Below are 16,974 nucleotides of genomic sequence, written 5' to 3'. Positions count from 1 at the left end.
GCACCCTCAAATTCACAAGCACTGGAAACTTACAATGTGACCTTATCTGGAAATAGGGTCTTTGCCAATGAATTAGAGAGTAAAGCGGGAGGGAGAGGAGACCAGGGAGGAGACGGCCACCCCGCCCCGGGAGGCCCCGCCAGGCGCTGAGCCCACCGCCTGCATGGGAACAGAGGGCCAAGGGCACAGAGAAGAAATCTCAGGGAAAGGCTGGCGGCTGGAGCTTCTGGGAGATGAAATCAGTAGGGGAGGGACGACGCTGGGACAGAAACACCACGCAGAGGAAGAGGTAAAGCCAGGCAAGGAAACAAGGCGGGGCTGTGCCAGCCCCCAGGGAACGAGGGCCCCACGGAGACGGCCAAGCGCCTGGCCCCACAGCCCACACCCTGCTGGCCTGACGCAGACCCAGGCCACCCGGTGCGGCCGTGGGGAGGGCACAGGGAGGAGGACATGAGAAAGCGAAGTCCCGTCCAGGGGCCAGAGGTCAACAGGTGGCGCCCCGGGCTGATCAAGGAAGCAAGAGTTGCTGAGACTTTGGAGCAGGTCACTGAGCGGGAACGGCCAGAAGAGGTGGCCCGGCTGAAGCTGGGCCTGGGGAGCGGGCCACGGCTCTTGCTCGGCACCCACCCACCCGTCAAATAGTCTTCAAACTAAAAGAAACCTAAACGCACCTGACATCAGCCACCACGCACTCGCTCATTCCACAAATACGTACTGGTGCCCCCTTGGGGTCAGGTCCTGAGGCTGCTGGGGGCACAGTCGAGAACAGGACAGAGCCCCTGCCCTCTGGGGCGCCCCTTCTGGGCCAGCTACGGGAGGCATCTTGAGCGTCTCCCCTCTGAAGAGCACACGTGGCGGGCGCCCAGCAAGCAAGATGAAAGGCCGTGGATAATTAATGCTGCTCTTCGCGGTGGCCTGAGAGAGGGCAAATACATGCAGAACCCAGCTCTGGCCCCAGAGCGCGAGGGCCTCTGAGATTGCGAGGCATTAAAGTAAAGGCGCAGGTAAAGGACTCTTGTTCTAGCTGCAAATTTGATGTCAGATCAAAACGGAATTGCTCCTGAGAGCTCCGGCGCTGGCTTATTATTCGAGGTTTGCCCAACCCCCACGTGTGGAAAAGACACTGGCCTAAGTGCACCCAGGGGCCCAGCTGCCTCCGGACCCTGAGGCCGATCCCCTAAGGGCCCCGGGTCCCTTCTCCACTCGTCCCTTAGGCCCTCAGGGACACATAAGATGCATCAGACTTTATTTGGGGGGAACAAAAGTTCCAGGCCATTTTGCCGGATGAGCAGGCTAGGAGCAGCTGCGCCGTCCTCACGGGGCACCTGAAGTCAGGGGACGCTGGGGGCGCGGGCACGGCTCCCATCGACACCTAGAAGCACAAACCTGAGACACTGGCTACCCTGGGGGACGGCGCTGCCATGCCCCACCTGCAGTCCGCAGTTAATAACCCGTTCGCGTGTACTAAGTGGGTCAGAAGCCACACGTCCCTGGGTCGGATACTGGGAGCAGTCGTGAAGCTCGGCTCCCAAAGAGCACGGCGCCGTCTGGGACGACAGGGCGGGTGTCACCCTCACTGCTTCCCTCAGACGGCGGCATCTGAGGATTGCACCTGCAAATGCTTTCCCTCCCCTGGCCCTCGCGCAGCAGAGCATCCCCGCCAAACTGCGCTCACGGGGCGTGTTGACAGCCGTGGAATCAAGGGCCCACCTCTGCGACAGCTGCCGCCACCCAAGGGTCAGCAGGGAACACCAGCTCCCACCCACCGTGTGCACTTGGCAGCATTTGGCGACGTCAGGCAGAGTGTGGTCCCTGCTAATCAGGGGCCAATTAACACAGACGAGCCCATCGTAGCATGTCAGTCGCATGCAGGCGGGAGCGGGAAGCACCGGGAACAGACGGGCGGGTGCGTGAGCGTCCACCGCCCCAAGGTCCCAGGCCCAGGGCAGGGGGGCGCATTGGTGGGGAGCCCTGAGCTGGTGGGGAGGCCGCTGCACCAAGGCCTCTGATTCTTTGGGGCTCCTTCCTCAACTCCGGTCACAGTCAGCCTGCCTGGGCACTGCCCATGCCACCTCCCGGCCTACCACCTCCGCTACCACCGGAGAGGCTGGCGGCCCCGCTCCAGCTCCGCGGCCACGTGGTCATCGTGCAGCTCCTTCAGATGCAGCAGCAGCCCCTCCAGGTTCTCCCCAGTGGCCGCTGACAGGGCGATGGCCTCTCGGCCTAGGCGGGCCTGCAGCTGGGGCAGCTGGGCTCTGGCCTGAGGGAGGTCGACCTTGTTCGCCACGACGGCATGGGGTCTCTTGGACAGGCCTTCCCTGTACTGTTCTAGCTCGTACTTCAGGTCATCCAGCTGCGTCCACGGCTCTGGCACCGAGAGGTCCAGCACGAACAGGAGGAAGGGGCAGCGCTCGATGTGCCTCAGGAAGGCCAAGCCCAGGCCCCGGTTCCGGTGGGCTCCACGGACAATGCCCGGGATGTCGGCCACTGCGGAGGAGAAGAGCAGACGGTCCAGGAGGGGAACCTGAGACCTCTGAGTTCTGATCCTCTCCTTCCAAGGAACACCTTGCAAGTGAAGTCGTTCAATTTACTGCCTCAGTGATGCATCAGGCCAATTGCCATCTGAGGCATCTCAGCTTTCAGCTCTGCTAATGCTTTGAAATATCTGGTTGACAGGCGTGATGACAGATCAGTCTAATAAGAACTACTTAACACATTGCAGTCTTTCTGGCTTCAAAAATGATTCAAAAAAGGGGAAGACGGCTTCCTGTACTCTATTAATAATTGGATTACCGATAGAAACGATAGCGTCTTCTGCAAGTATAAAGCGCTACACAAATCGCGTCGCCAGCAGGCTGACTATTTTTAATGGGTACATTATCTTCTGGAAAGTTTTCTTCTCTCAAAATGGTACAGGGAAAGCTTTTTAAATCACACGTTGTCCACGTGACTGATGGTGCCGAGTTCCCCGTAGATGAAAGAGAAGAATAGAGGCGGTGAAAAGGAATAATTTCCCCAGGTTTGAAATTTAAACTCCAATTCCTGCACTGCCACTAACAGATGCCTGGGGGAGAGGGTGGGAAGCAAACCTAAAACCTGATTCTGATAAAGAACCACAGTTTTCAAATGAAGAAAACAACGCTACACGCAAGAGTTACATAAGCATTGCTCTGACTCTCTGAGAGGCCCTGGCGTCCTACCTGCTATTTGCTGGTGGTCCTCGCAGTGAACAACCCCCACATGCGGGTTCAGGGTGGTGAATGGGTAGGAGGCCACAGTGGGCCTTGCGTTGGAAATGGCCCGGAGAAGCGAGGATTTCCCTGCGTTGGGGAATCCGACCTGGAAGAGAGTGGGGACGGCCAAGGTCGGGGGTCTTGGGTCGGGAACCGGGGACGAGGGACAGCAGGGCTCCTGACGAAGCCAACAGGCTCTGATGGGAGAAAGTGGGCTGCCCGGCCGCTGCCCTCCTGGCATGTCCCCCACCATCCTCCCGCCGGGGCTTCAGGTGACACCCACCAGCCCAGCGTGTGCCACCGTTTTGAGCTCCAGGAAGAGGACCCGCTCCTGACCCGGCTGTCCGGGGGTACAAATCGTGGGCGCTCGGTTGCTGTTGGCCAGGAAAAAGCGGTTGCCCTTCCCGCCTGCCCCGCCCAGTGCTGCGATGAACTCATCACCCGGGTGCGAGAGGTCAGCCAGGACTTCGTTTCCCTCCTTCACCAAAGTGCCCACGGGGACCTGAAAAATAACAAGTGCTTATAGGGGCAGCATGAGAAGGGAGGCACAACTAAGCTCCACAAAGGGACAAAGGATCTGGGAAAGGGCCCAGACCTAAAGGGCTTGAGAGGCTGACTGCACTGCAGGCAAACTGCATAAATGGCTTTTCCCAACAGTGCATCTAAAGCATCAGGGTAAACAAAAGCATCTGGAAAACGAGAGTGATGCTGAAAGCACAAACTCTCCACTCGTAGGGAGGTGCCCGAGAGGGTAGGTGGGGGCAGATCACGGGGCTGGAGACAGCGGGGGAGACCTGCGGGCCCCACGGGGCTGGAGACAGCGGGGGAGACCTACGGGCCCCTCGCCGTAAATATAATCGTCTCATGACTTTCTGAACAGGTGACACATTCACACGGTATGAAATCAGCACAGAGTCCCCGTCCAGGGTTGCTCTGGGGAGGACGGGGCCCCTCTGGACCACTCGGCAGGACCTGGGAGCTTGATGGTCCAGATGGCCTACCTGGATGTAGAGGACGGCGCCGCTTCGCCCAAAGCAGTTCTTCCTGCCGCCGGCTCCTCCGTCAAAGCCCTGGTACTGAGACAGGACTGAGGACAGGGACTTGACTTGCCGGTCAACTGGAAGTCAGAGCGAGAAGCATCATCTCCCTCTGTGTCAAAGGCAGACCCATCTCATGTTGTTAAGTTTCTTTTGTTCAGATTCAGAACGTTAAGAATGCACCTGGGACGGGACCTCCCTGGTGGCACAGTGGTTAAGAATCCACCTGCCAATGCAGGGAACACGGGTTCGAGCCCTGGTCCGGGAAGATCCCACATGTCATGGAGCAACTAAGCCCGTGTGCCACAACTACTGAGCCTGCGCTCTAGAGCCCCTAAGCCACAACTACTGAACCCACGCATCACAACTACTGAAGCCCAGGTGCCTAGAGCCCATGCTCCGCAACAAGAGAAGCCACTGCAATGAGAAGCCTGCGCACCACAACAAAGAGTAGCCCCTGCTCTCCGCAACTAGAGAAAACCCACGTGCAACCACAAAGACCCAACACAGCCAAAAATAAATAAATAAATAATAAAATAAAAATGAAAAAAAAATCTAAAGAATGTACCTGGGACCACGGAATAAAGTTGTAGCAAAAGTCGCTAAACTAGCAATGTGATTTTTTTTTTTTGCAGTACGCGGGCCTCTCACTGTTGTGGCCTCTCCCGTTGTGGAGCACAGGCTCCGGACGCGCAGGCTCAGCGGCCATGGCTCACGGGCCCAGCCGCTCTGCGGCATGTGGGATCCTCCCGGACCGGGGCACGAACCCGTGTCCCCTGTATCAGCAGGCAGACTCTCAACCACTGCGCCACCAGGGAAGCCCGCAATGTGATTTTTTGAAAAATTTAATTTCCTATTTTCTTTCAAAAAATACTACAATTTTCAAACAATTCAAAAATTACCCATAATGTCATCATCATCTTGAAAACAGCTGTACTTACTATGCTGTGAATGGTTACTGAGGGGACTAGTTTGCTAATATTTGTGCTCCATGTGTGTCAGGGCAATCAGTACCCTTTCAGCACTTGACTGAGATAGTAACAGATTAACCCTTTGACAGACTGTACCAGAATGTTAGATTCCCTGACAGTAAACTGTCTTTGTGTTCCTGAAATAAAAAAAACCAAAACCATCAAAGTTGGTTTTGGGTGGATTATCTAAATGTGAACATCCACGTAATTTAATAAAATGATGTCCACAGGTCAATTTTTGAATCCAACTTCCTGTTAGGATAAGAAGGTGAAAACTCCCCACCCCGGAGGCGCGCAGACACAGCGCGTTTCCCCGGGCTGCCCCTCGGACACCTGCCTCTCAGGATGACGTGGCCGCCGTAGCCTCCGTCGCCACCATCGGGGCCTCCAAACTCCTTCCGGGGCTCACTGTGGAAGCAGCTTACCCCGTCACCTCCGCGTCCCCCTCGGACAAGCACTCGGCGATGGTCCACAAAATGCCTTTTCTGCAGAGAACACACAGAGGCCTGTCGTTATTAACTCTGCAGTCCTCCCAAGGACCAAGCAGTCATTTGTAATGTACCTTTTCTACCCATGACAGGCTTTAAAATTAGAAGCTAATGATATTAATATTGCTAATCACGCCTAAGATGCAAATATAAGAAAGAGTTCCCACAAGTCACTGCTATTTGTAAGCAAATGTAAATCAACAACGCAGATGTTAAAAGTGCTCAGCGTGGAATACACACCCCAGTCACGAACTCCACGCTAAAAACCTAAATAAAACGCAGTTTAGGAGATACTCCTTAAATAAAGCGTCTTCCCAGCTTTTTCAAATAGAAACACGTTATTGAAATAACAGGTCTTTAAAAAAAAAAAAAAGAAATAACAGGTCTTTACTAATGGAGAGTTCTGCTCCTCAGGACGAGAGAATGAGAGTGACAGTCCCTGGGCCATTATCAGGCTTCCAACTAAGAACAGAAGTCTTCTGTGGCTGACTGAACAGGGCTCCTTTTTTTTTTTTTTTTTTTTTTTGCGGTACGCGGGCCTCTCTCTGCTGTGGCCTCTCCCGTTGCGGAGCACAGGCTCCGGACGCGCAGGCTCAGCGGCCATGGCTCACGGGCCCAGCCGCTCTGCGGCACGTGGGATCCTCCCGGACCGGGGCACGCACCCGCGTCCCCTGCATCGGCAGGCGGACTCTCAACCACTGCGCCACCAGGGAAGCCCGGGTCTCCTTTTTTAAATGTGGTGATGCAGACAGAGCCCTTATCTGAGAGCAAGCTTTTCTCTAGGTCCCTAAGGGAGACACAACCTACCTAACGAGTCAGAACTAACTAACCAGGTTAACATATATATATATGTATATCTATATATTTTTTAACATTTATTTATTCGGCTGCGCCGGGTCTTAGCTGTGGCACACGGGATCTTCGTTGCGGCGTGCGGGGTCTAGTTCCCTGACCAGGGATCAAACCTGGGCCCCTGCACTGGGAGCGCAGGGCTTTAACCACCAGGCAAGTCCCCTAACCAGGTTGATATTTAATAAACGCTTGCTCACAGGACAAGACGCCCAGCTGCCCAAGGCGCCAGGGGGCAGTGTTGAGGACGCCACTCCCAGCCCAGCCGTCCCGTCCCGAGGAGCCCACCTGCTCCCCGCACATGTGCACAGGCTGACGTGGCCGCCCACATGGCCCCTCCATGGGGACCAGGGCATCTGCATTTCCATCCACTACTCCATAAGCAGATCTTTTTTTAAAGGAAAATACAGAAATACTTTATGATGCTCTGGCACCACCACATGGAAAAACCATGAATTACTGTTTCAAAAACGCAATGTACAATTTTGAACATAATGGAAATCAACCCCGATGGGAAAAAAGCACAACTAAGGAGCATCGTACAGAAGATAAAACTTAAGAGTCAATGTTTACATTCTGGGGAGGAGACAAAACCACGTGAAAACTTGATATATCTGAGTGCACACGCGGACTGCCAAAGTAATTTTCCACATGAAGTACTGTTTGCCCTATGAGCCTTAATTGGAAGCCGCACTTGGGAGGAAACAAAGTGGATTATAAACATGTGTATTCTTGAATTTAATTAAAGATCATTCATGTTTTAAACAGGTTTTGATAAACAGAATAAAAAACATGTAAGCCTTGGAGAACTATAAAACTAAAGGTGTATGCCCTGGTCCCCACACCCCCCTGCCATAAATTAAGAACTATTCACATGTACCTAAGAATATATATAGTACATATCTCAGACACACAGGCTAACGATACATAAGGCCCAGGCACCCTCCTGGCGAAGGGAGAGAACACGGTCATCACTTCTGGCACGCTGGGCACTGCCCTGGGTCCGCCGCAGTTTTAGGCCAGCCCAGTATTTGGTACCCGCAGGCCTTCATCTCACGGCCTCATTTCCAAGGATAAACAAAGACAAGACAACAAGAGCTCAAAACAACGCCCTGTGCCTTCAGAGGGGAAACGGCAGTCAAATTCCTTCAAGGTTAGAGCCTCACCAGTTTTTTCTCTGAGAGCAGCTTCTTCCTGGGGGGCTCCTGGTGCTTGGTGCCGTCCGCACAGCTGACCGAGAGCAGCCTGGGAGAAGCGTGCTGGGGAAGGAGCTGCCCGGGCCTGGGAAACACTCGTGCCAACGGTGTCCAGCACCCCACGCCCTCCAACACCGGCCAGGATCTTGCTGCGAAAAGCCTCGAACGTATCATGGCTCCTTAACAAAAGGCAAACTGGCAAAATAAGACATCTGGTTTAAACCTGAACACGAAACCGAAACTAAAGAAGTGTGAGCATCTGGCACAGGAGAATGCTGGCGAGTGTTTCTGAAACAAATAAATGAACCAACGAATGACTTTCTTACCTCACTCAACACCTTCCACCCCGAGTCATGCCCTATTAGCCTATATGCTACTTGGAGGGAGTTCCCTGGCGGCCTAGCAGTTGGGACTCTGGGCTTTCACTGCCGGAGGTCCGGGTTCGATCCCTGGTCAGGGAACTGAGATCCCGCAAGCTGCACAGCGCAGCGAAAACAAGTCTCCTTAGCCTATATGCTACTTGGGGGAAAGATCTGTGTACAAAGGATTAAATCATTAAATCTCTTGCAACTCTGGAATATACTCCCTATAGAATAGCAAATACCTGCTAAATGAAAATATTAAAAAGGAAATCTCAGCCTCAAATCCAAATTTCTTAAAAATAAAAACACCCATTTACTCAGATGCTATGGTGTTATCCTGCACAGTTTAAAATGGTCCAACTGGAACACAGTGGGATATTTCCTATGGGTGCAGTGGGTAAGCCGCCAGACTCTGCACAAGGACCTCTGCCCCTTTCCCCCAGGGCGACCTAGGACAGTTCACTCATCTGACGACGGACCAGGCTGGGAGGGACAGAAGGCACGACAGCAGTACCTGGCCCATGTGAAAACTCAGTAAGCGTGAGCTACTTTTCATTAACTAAGAGCTGTTTACACCACTGCTCGTTCATTAAACAGCTCGTGATAATCATATATCTTGTGGGTGCTGAGGGCCAATGCGAGGAATCTCAGGCCCAGCCCTCCAGGAGACGACAACCCCGCCCCGTCCACTGTTCTGAACGTCACCCACTTCCAATGTCCCCGCTTCACAGGCACACGTGTGCCACATAAAAGGAAACCACTGAGGCTTTCCTCCCATTGTTAAGTACGAACTACATATACAGAAGGGATACAAATGTACACGCATTATTTTAAAAATATTCATAAAGCCACCACGTGCGCAACACAGCAGGCGAGGACACAGGGCTCGCCTTTTCCATTGAAGCCCCTCCTGTACCTCCTGCTCCACACCTCCTGACCCTTCTGAAAAGGAAGTACTTCCTTGGTGGGAGCTATTCCCTCTGCATGGCACTGAAAAGCTTTGCTTTTTGTTCGGAAACAATCAGGTATAGAAAAGTTCAAAGGAGAGTCCGTGCACCACTTGAGGGTGAGCGGCCGACCTGACACCCAACCCCCAACCCCCGGGACACGGCAGTGTGGCTCCCTGTGGACAGAGGCACCCCCTACGGAACCGGGGGGATGGCCTTTGAAACCGGGCCACCAGCCACGCCCAGACCCCCAGCTTTGGCTAACGGTCCCTATAGCGGCTCCCACAGCAAAGGGTCCAGCTCAGAACCACGAGCTGCGTTTTGCTGCCACGTCTCTGCAGCCCCTCCCTGACTCTCGTGCCCCTGACACCTGGAAGGTCACAGGCCAGCTGTTCTGCAGCGTGTCCTCGTTTTCCCTCTGACGGACGTCCCTTTGTGACGAGCCGAGGGCAATGCACCTTTGGCAGGAATTTCACACGAGTCAGGGGCCTTGCTCACCCTGCACACGGAGCTCCAGCGCAGGGGGGCCCTGCCCGCTTCCCTGCGTCGGGGCACCCCTCCCTCCCTGTGTAGTTACGAGGACCTCGAGAGAGGTGGTCTGAGACTGTGCAAATCCCGTTCCTCATAAACTGTCCATTTACTCATTTTTACGGGCTCAGTTTCCTATTTTATTCAGTTAGCTACACTGTTACTATCATTTACTCCAATGCTCAAATTGCCTCTGGTTTGGGCAGTGGCAGCCCATCCCTTGGCTTTGGTGTCCTTCTGACACGTGCCCCTCAACCTGTGAGCGCTCCCTGCTTCCTGCCACAAAATGTCCCACGCTCACCGGGTACTCTCCCTGGTTGACCCTGCAATCAGCCTTTACTCCAAGGAGCCCCGGTTCTTTTAGTGGAGAATGGTATTTAGAAGGCCACCTGTATGCTGGGGGTGCTCAGGGGTCCTGGGGTGGTGCTGCTCGTGGGTCCTCTCCGTGGACAGAGCAGACGAAGGGAAACGCATCCACACACAACACTCACATCTGTAGTCATTGCTACACCGATCCACCCACAGTTTTAGAGCAGCATCTTTTGAAAACCATGGGTTCACACCTATAATCCCAATTCCAATTCAACACCACAAGGTTCTAATTTTCTCCTTCTGTCTTTGCAAGTCCATCCTCTGACTGTCAGAGTCCCGGCTCCATTACCCGCAGTATGTTTACTCACCCAACCTCGACAGTAACCAAACCTTCACCTCCTGACGTAGGTGCTCTCCCCTTCCACTGGGCCGCCCCTCCATGGGGACACCCTCCTCCTGTTATCTTCCTGTTAATGTATTGTCCTAAATACACCTTTATTTCAGAATGATTTTAGATTTATAGAAAAGGTGATTTCCCATATACATCTTATCCAGTTTCCCCTAATATTAGCATCTTACATGACCAGGGTACACTTGTCAAAACTAAGAAACCAACCCTGCTATGTTATTACTAATTAAACTCAGGATGGCATTTGGATTTCACGTTTCCCCATGAATATTCTTTTTCTGTTCCAAGATCCCACACTGCATTAAGCCCTCTTAAAAGATATTTTTAAAGTGCTAAAAGAAAAAAGTGCCACCCAGCATTATTACACAGCCTGTGAAAATATCCTTCAGGGAGGGAAATGAAGTAAGACATGCTGGGTGGTGGGAGACACTGTCTCCACAAGCAGTACCCCAGAAAGAAAATGACACCACAGGGAAACCCCAACCTTTAGGAATGAGGAGACAGCAACAGAGATGGTAAGTATAAGAGACTATTTTTGAGGGACTTTCCTGGTGGCGCAGTGGTTAAGAATCCACCTGCCAGTGCAGGGGACACGGGTTCAATTCCTGGTCTAGGACAATCCCACATGCCGCAGAGCAACTAAGCCCGTGTGCCACAACTACTAAGCCCACGCGCCACAACTACTAAGCCCACGCGCCACAACTACTGAAGCCTGCGCGCCTAGAGCCCATGCTCCACAACCAGAGAAGCCACGGCAATGAAAAGCCCACGCACCACAACAAAGAGTAGCCCCCGCTCGCCACAACTAGAGAAAAGCCCGCGTGCAGCAACGAAGACCCAACGCAGCCAATAAATAAGTAAATGAATAAAAGTACCTATCCTTTAAAAAAAAAAAGAAAAAGACTATTTTTTCCTTGTAAGAGTTTTAAAATATGTATGACTGTAGAAGGAAAATTATAACACTGTCCAGTGGGTTTTCCACGCATGCAGAGGTGACTGCAAGGTTTCCACATTTCTGTGAAGTGGCACAAATCTTAAGTCTAAGTGGATCATTGTAATCTCCAGAGCAACCACTAACATGTATTTCAGAGATATGTCCAAAGGCCAACAAGTAGACGAAATGCAATGCTAAAAGCCTTTCCGATAACTCAAAAGAAAGGGGACAGCAGAACAAAGAAGAGGGACAAAGGGAAAACAAATAATAAAATGGTACCCTAAACCTAACCATACACATAACTCAGACAAAACAGACTTCCAGAAAAAGAGCATTTCCTAAGATGAACAAAGGCATCTGATAATGACAAATGGAATTAGTCATCAGGAAGGCCTAACAATTAAAAATGTGCGTGATAGGGCTTCCCTGGTGGCGCAGTGGTTGGGAGTCCGCCTGCCGATGCAGGGGACGCGGGTTCGTGTCCCGGTCTGGGAAGATCCCACATGCCGCGGAGCGGCTGGGCCCGTGAGCCATGGCCGCTGAGCCTGCGCGTCCGGAGCCTGTGCTCCGCAACGGGAGAGGCCACAGCAGTGGGAGGCCCGTGTACTGCAAAAAATAAAATAATAAAATAAAATAAAATAAAATAAAAAAGAGGTAAAACTGCAGAAAATATGACTGTCTCCACAGCAAATTCCAGTGAAATCTATAAAACAAAGATTAGAATTAATATACAAAGAAGCAAGGTTTTTGTTTTGTTTTGTTTTTTATAAATTTATTTATTTAATTAATTTATTTTTGGCTGCGTTGGGTCTTCGTTGCTGCGCACAGGCTTTCTCTAGCTGCGGCGAGCGGGGGCCGCTCCTCGTTGCGGTGCGCCGGAAGAAGCAAGGTTATTGGTTACAAGGTTAATTTGCAAAAGTCAACTGTGTTCTTCTATACCAGCAGCAAACTATAAAATGAAATTAAGACAACAATCCCATTTACAGTGACACCAATTACAAAAGCATCTAGCTTAACAATAAGCTTAACAATAAACATTTAAGACCTCTACCTCACTACTGGCAAGATACTGTTCTAAGTGTTTTCCAGGGATTAATGCATTTAGCTCTCATAACAGCCCTGTAAAAAAAGTACAGATGAGGACACAGAGGCAAAGAGGTGAAGTGACTTACCCAAGGTCACAGATCTCTCAGATGGGAAGAGTGGAGTGCGAAAGCAGGGTGTCAAGGGGCAAAACCAACCACCTGATCATCAAAGAAGCACACCCACAGCTAAGTCTGTTGGAGAGCTATGCCATCCGTCCCGGCTGGGTTGAAAACCAAGCTTCTGGGCACTGGTAACACGAAACCTGAAAGCGATCAATCAGAGGTGACGATCAGAAAGCCAACCAGAGACCTGAACTCTGAATCTTGCCTAATGTGGAGTACTCCTCCTTTTTACCTCTTCAGTGTGTTTGGAAAAATCTGCTGAACGCGTGCCGTGGCTCTCCCTTGCCACGTGAACAAGTTCACTTTGGTTTCACATGACTATTTGGTCTTTGTTTTCCTTCTAATGCTTTACCTGCTCTGGCCAATAGCCCCATGCGGCTATTAAGTTTAAATTAACTAAAAAAATTTTAAACATAAAAATTCAGTCCCTCAGTCACACAAGCCACATTTCAAGTGCTCACAGCCACATGTGGCCAGTGGGTACCACAATGGCCAGCACCCATTAGCACATTTCCACCATTACAGAAAGTTCTACTGGACAGCGCTGGTCTTTATTGTGCAGTGGGAATTCAGATTCCTCCTAGGAGCATCCCTCTTCCTGGGCCCAGCAGAGCAGAGTACAAAAGGTGGGACGGTGGTGAAAGCGGAGGGCCCAGAGTCAATCAGACTTCATGATTACAGGATGGGGGCTTTTAAAAATGCTGGGAAGGCACTCAATACACAGCAAGGGCTTCACTTTGTTCTGTAAAGTGTTAAGATCAGTTCTACTGGTCCATACACATTATTATCTGCCAGGAGCCTCTAAGATCCTCCTACGGAAATTTTAATTTTTTGTTTGTTTTTGTTTTGCAGTACGCGGGACTCACTGTTGTGGCCTCTCCTGTCACGGAGCACAGGCTCTGGACACGCAGGCTCAGCGGCCATGGCTCACGGGCCCAGCCGCTCTGCGGCACGCGGGATCCTCCCGGACCGGGGCATGAACCCGCATCCCCTGCATCGGCAGGCGGACTCTCAACCACTGCCCCACCAGGGAAGCCCGGAAATTTTAAATTTTTTTCCATGGGAATTCCCCGGCGGTCCAGTGGTCAGGACTCTGCGCTCTCACTGCCGAGGGCCCAGGTTCAATCCCTGGTCAGGGAACTAAGACCCCCCCGAAGCTGCTCGGCCAAAACCAAACAAACAAAAATCCCTTACAACCACCCTGTGAGGGGTAACAGTGCATGCTGTTTTTTTTCCATCTGCTTTTCTAGACCCCTTTTCCACCCTGCTCCGTTTCAGAAGCCTACCTGCATGACTACTCTCAGCTACCTTGCCGTGGGGCGGAGACTGCAGGGAGGCGCAGGAGGGCTGGATCCCAACTGAAGGTCGACCTCCAGCCGAGGAAGCCCCGTCTATGCTGCTCTCTGCTGGTCCTGGTAACTGGCCCTCCCCTTATCCTGGGGTGTCCAGGAGCAGAAGCAACTCCACTGTTACTACCGCGTGATAAACACACTAACTCTGCTGTTTCCCTGCACACTCTGCTTTAAACTGGGCCTTTACAAACCCTCCTTAAAGTATCCTAAAGTGATGGTGCCATAACTTCTGACCCTTACATTTTTTATGCCGTTTTGTTTTGTTTACCACGCTGCCTGGCATGCGCGGGTCTCAGTTCCCCGACCGGGGATCGAACGGTGCTCCCTGCAGTGGAAGCGCGGAGTCTTAACGGCCGGACCGCCAGGGAAGAAGCCCCTTTACGCCCACTCTAAAGCAGTGGAGGCTGAGACTCAGAGAGTCTCTCGCGTGCCCAACACAGTGTCCTCGCTGCCCGTATTTCACAGCAGGGTTCTTCAAATCAGGGATGTGTACGCGACCACCATCCAAGGGAACCGAGGCAAGGGTCATTTTAAAACGATCAGTTTTGTGCTCCTTAACTGTGGACACGTTTTCTCTGCTAAAGCATATCTGCCTGGGAACCGACTTGCGTTGAAAAGCGTGATCTCCTTTCCGCTCGTGTCGTGAGAAGGGCCCTCTACAGAAGGAAGCCCCCTCCAGGGAGCTGGCCCCAAGGACACGCCTCCCTCCTCCCGACAGGCCCGCGAGCAGGACAGACCCCGGTGTCCACAGCGGCGCGGACGGCGTACCCGGTGCCGGCCCAGCCCGCCCAGAGCGCCCTCGCAGGAGGACGCCGCTCCTGTGCGAACGCTCACGCTGTTCGGTGCAACCGCGCGCCACAGCAGGTACAGAGCAACATCCGGGAGGAACCGTTTCACACTCAGGACCTCGACCCAAAGGAGTCTCCGGGCCACCCGAGCACGCCCACGCGCGCTGAGGGGAAGCCGGAAGCCCGGGCCGTGGACGCGAGGGCTCCCCCGGCCGCTATTTGCACTCACCACTCCAGACGGCACGCCACTTCCGGGGCCGGCTCCACGGGTCACTTCCGGGGCGGGTCCCGCCTGCGCAGGGCTCCCCTGCGCGCATGTGCGGCGCGGGACGGGGTTGGGAGGGGAAAAAAACGGAGCTGCTGGCGTCTGCGCAGAGGTGAGCTTGGTCTCCGGCGTGCGGAGCGGGGGCGCCTCGGGACCCAGGGACCCGGGGATGCAGGGATCCCGGGCCCGGCAGCCGTCTCCCCGCCGGGGCTTCCGGTTCCCCATCACCTCACGGAAACTCAGTCTCCAGGACGGTTCTCGAAGAGCCAGTTTATTAATTACAACAAAGGCATAAACAACTTAGACGCCAAAGTCCGGCTGAGGAGAGAAACGGACGGGTGAGGATGGTTGTCCGGGACCGGGCTGTGCTCACGGACGAGACGGCGTGACCTGGTCGGTCAGGGCCGGGAAGTCGCACGGAAACGCCCTCCTCTCGGTCCGAGTGTGAGCGGCCGCCCCGCACGGACCGCCGAGGCCCGGCTGCGGCTGCGGGCGCGCGAGGGATGCTCGGGCCGGAGGCGGCGGGGCCAGCCGTCGGCCTGGGCGCTGTCGGCACCTCCGCGGGCCGCGCCGGTCACCGCTCGAGGCCCGCCCCGCCCGGGGCTCGGTCGTGGCAACTCGGCGGCACTGACCGCACCGCACCGCGCGAGCGACTCTCGGGCCTAAGCGTCTGCAGACATTCGTGTTGCGGAAGAGGAGACACGAAACAGTGAACGAAAACGAGCTGCTGGCATCACTTTCCCCACAATATTACATAAAAACGGACAGCACGTTAAATAAACATTTTGTTATTAATCATTAAATATATGAACACCGACAGTCATGTATAAATTAGGAAATAGATGTACAAACTTTCACAAAGTGCTTTTAAAAATATATACACAACATTCAAGAAATTCTTAATGTAAGACATTTCAGATTGAAGTTTCGGGATAAGTTTTTTTAAGTGTCCTTTTCCTTCAAAAAGTATTAATACAGCACTTAAAAAAAACAAACACACATACACACACATAAAAGGCATATTCCCAGATTGGCAAGGAATAAAAATAAACTATTTTCACAGTTCTCTGAAATGCTTAACATTTTCAACGGGAAAATTTAATCCCCGACTGAGTTTGCAAATTCTATGAAAATTGTCAGGAAAGAACAGGACAAAATCAAGGGAAATGACTCCCTAAATGAAATTACTAATGTCTGTGTCATTTAGCGGTTAAGGACTCTCATTTCAATAATTTAATACAGAGATGTATTTTTAAGCCCTTACCAGTGTTAAGGGTTTCTAAAAACCCGTATGTCTACAAAATAAACACTTCTATCCCAATGCATGTGTGATTCTGTCTCCACAGAGGAGGGGAGAAGGTCCTAGAACAGGACTTGTACTCGACCCGCCCCTTCTTTCCTCTGAGCCGTAGTGCTTCATCTGCAAAACAGCAACAAGTAATCGCCACCATATTCCCAGTGTGGACTGGGAATTCATTCCAGTAAACACACGTCGAAGATGTCTTATACACTGTAAAGTATTCAATTCTGGATAAAGAACTACTTGCAATTTAAGACTTAATAAAACATTACCTTCAGTAGACCTGATATATGAAGAACTGGATATATTTTTATTTTCTTGGTTGTCTTGGAAATATGTCAGCATTTATCCAAAGATGTTTTTAAAGCGGTCATAATAAATATGGATATTGTTATCCAGGTAAGAGTTGATAAAATGTCCTTATGACTTATTAGTGAAATGTAGAATTTTTCCTTTGACCTGACTTTTCCACATGAGCTGTCTCTAATGTCTGCACAGAATTTAAATGGCATTTAATGTCCTAGGAATGTAAAAATGACTCAAATTTCTCTCCATAAGAGCTTTCCTTCTCATTAGGAAGAACACAGTAGAATCAGTGGTGTTCTTTTTAAAAATAAGCTGTGGGGCTTCCCTGGTGGCGCAGTGATTGAGAGTCTGCCTGCCGATGCAGGGGACACGGGTTCGTGCCCCGGTCCAGGAAGATCCCACATGCTTGCGTACCGCAAAAAAATAAAAAAATAAAAATAAAAAAATAAAAAAAATAAAAATAAGATGTGAATTTCAGATATCCCTAAA

At 51.9% G+C, this 16,974-nt stretch overlaps 1 protein-coding gene across 3 annotated transcripts; it reads right to left on the bottom strand.

The window, feature by feature from the left end:
- Positions 1 to 1,276: 1,276 nt before the first annotated feature.
- MTG2 (mitochondrial ribosome associated GTPase 2) lies at positions 1,277 to 14,810 on the bottom strand. 3 transcript variants are annotated; one of them, XM_082856443.1, is made up of 7 exons: positions 14,595 to 14,810; positions 7,745 to 7,969; positions 5,579 to 5,726; positions 4,235 to 4,350; positions 3,517 to 3,735; positions 3,201 to 3,339; positions 1,277 to 2,487 (listed from the first exon to the last, which is right to left on the bottom strand). In XM_082856443.1, the coding sequence occupies exons 2-7, from the start codon at positions 7,946 to 7,948 to the stop codon at positions 2,093 to 2,095; spliced, it is 1,221 nt and encodes a 406-aa protein (XP_082712569.1). In that variant the 5' UTR covers positions 7,949 to 7,969; positions 14,595 to 14,810; the 3' UTR covers positions 1,277 to 2,092. The 3 variants fall into 3 exon arrangements, with proteins under 3 accessions (XP_082712569.1, XP_082712571.1, XP_082712570.1); XM_082856445.1 differs by having other exon boundaries at positions 14,661 to 14,810; XM_082856444.1 differs by lacking the exon at positions 14,595 to 14,810 and adding an exon at positions 12,439 to 12,800.
- Between the last annotated feature and the right edge of the window lie 2,164 nt (positions 14,811 to 16,974).

The sequence above is a fragment of the Leucopleurus acutus genome, assembly GCF_964270905.1.
Source record: "Leucopleurus acutus genome assembly, chromosome: 16".
Classification (NCBI taxonomy): Eukaryota; Metazoa; Chordata; class Mammalia; order Artiodactyla; family Delphinidae; genus Leucopleurus; species Leucopleurus acutus.
Note: the sequence above shows the minus strand (reverse complement) of the source record. Positions and strands in the feature narration are given on the sequence as shown.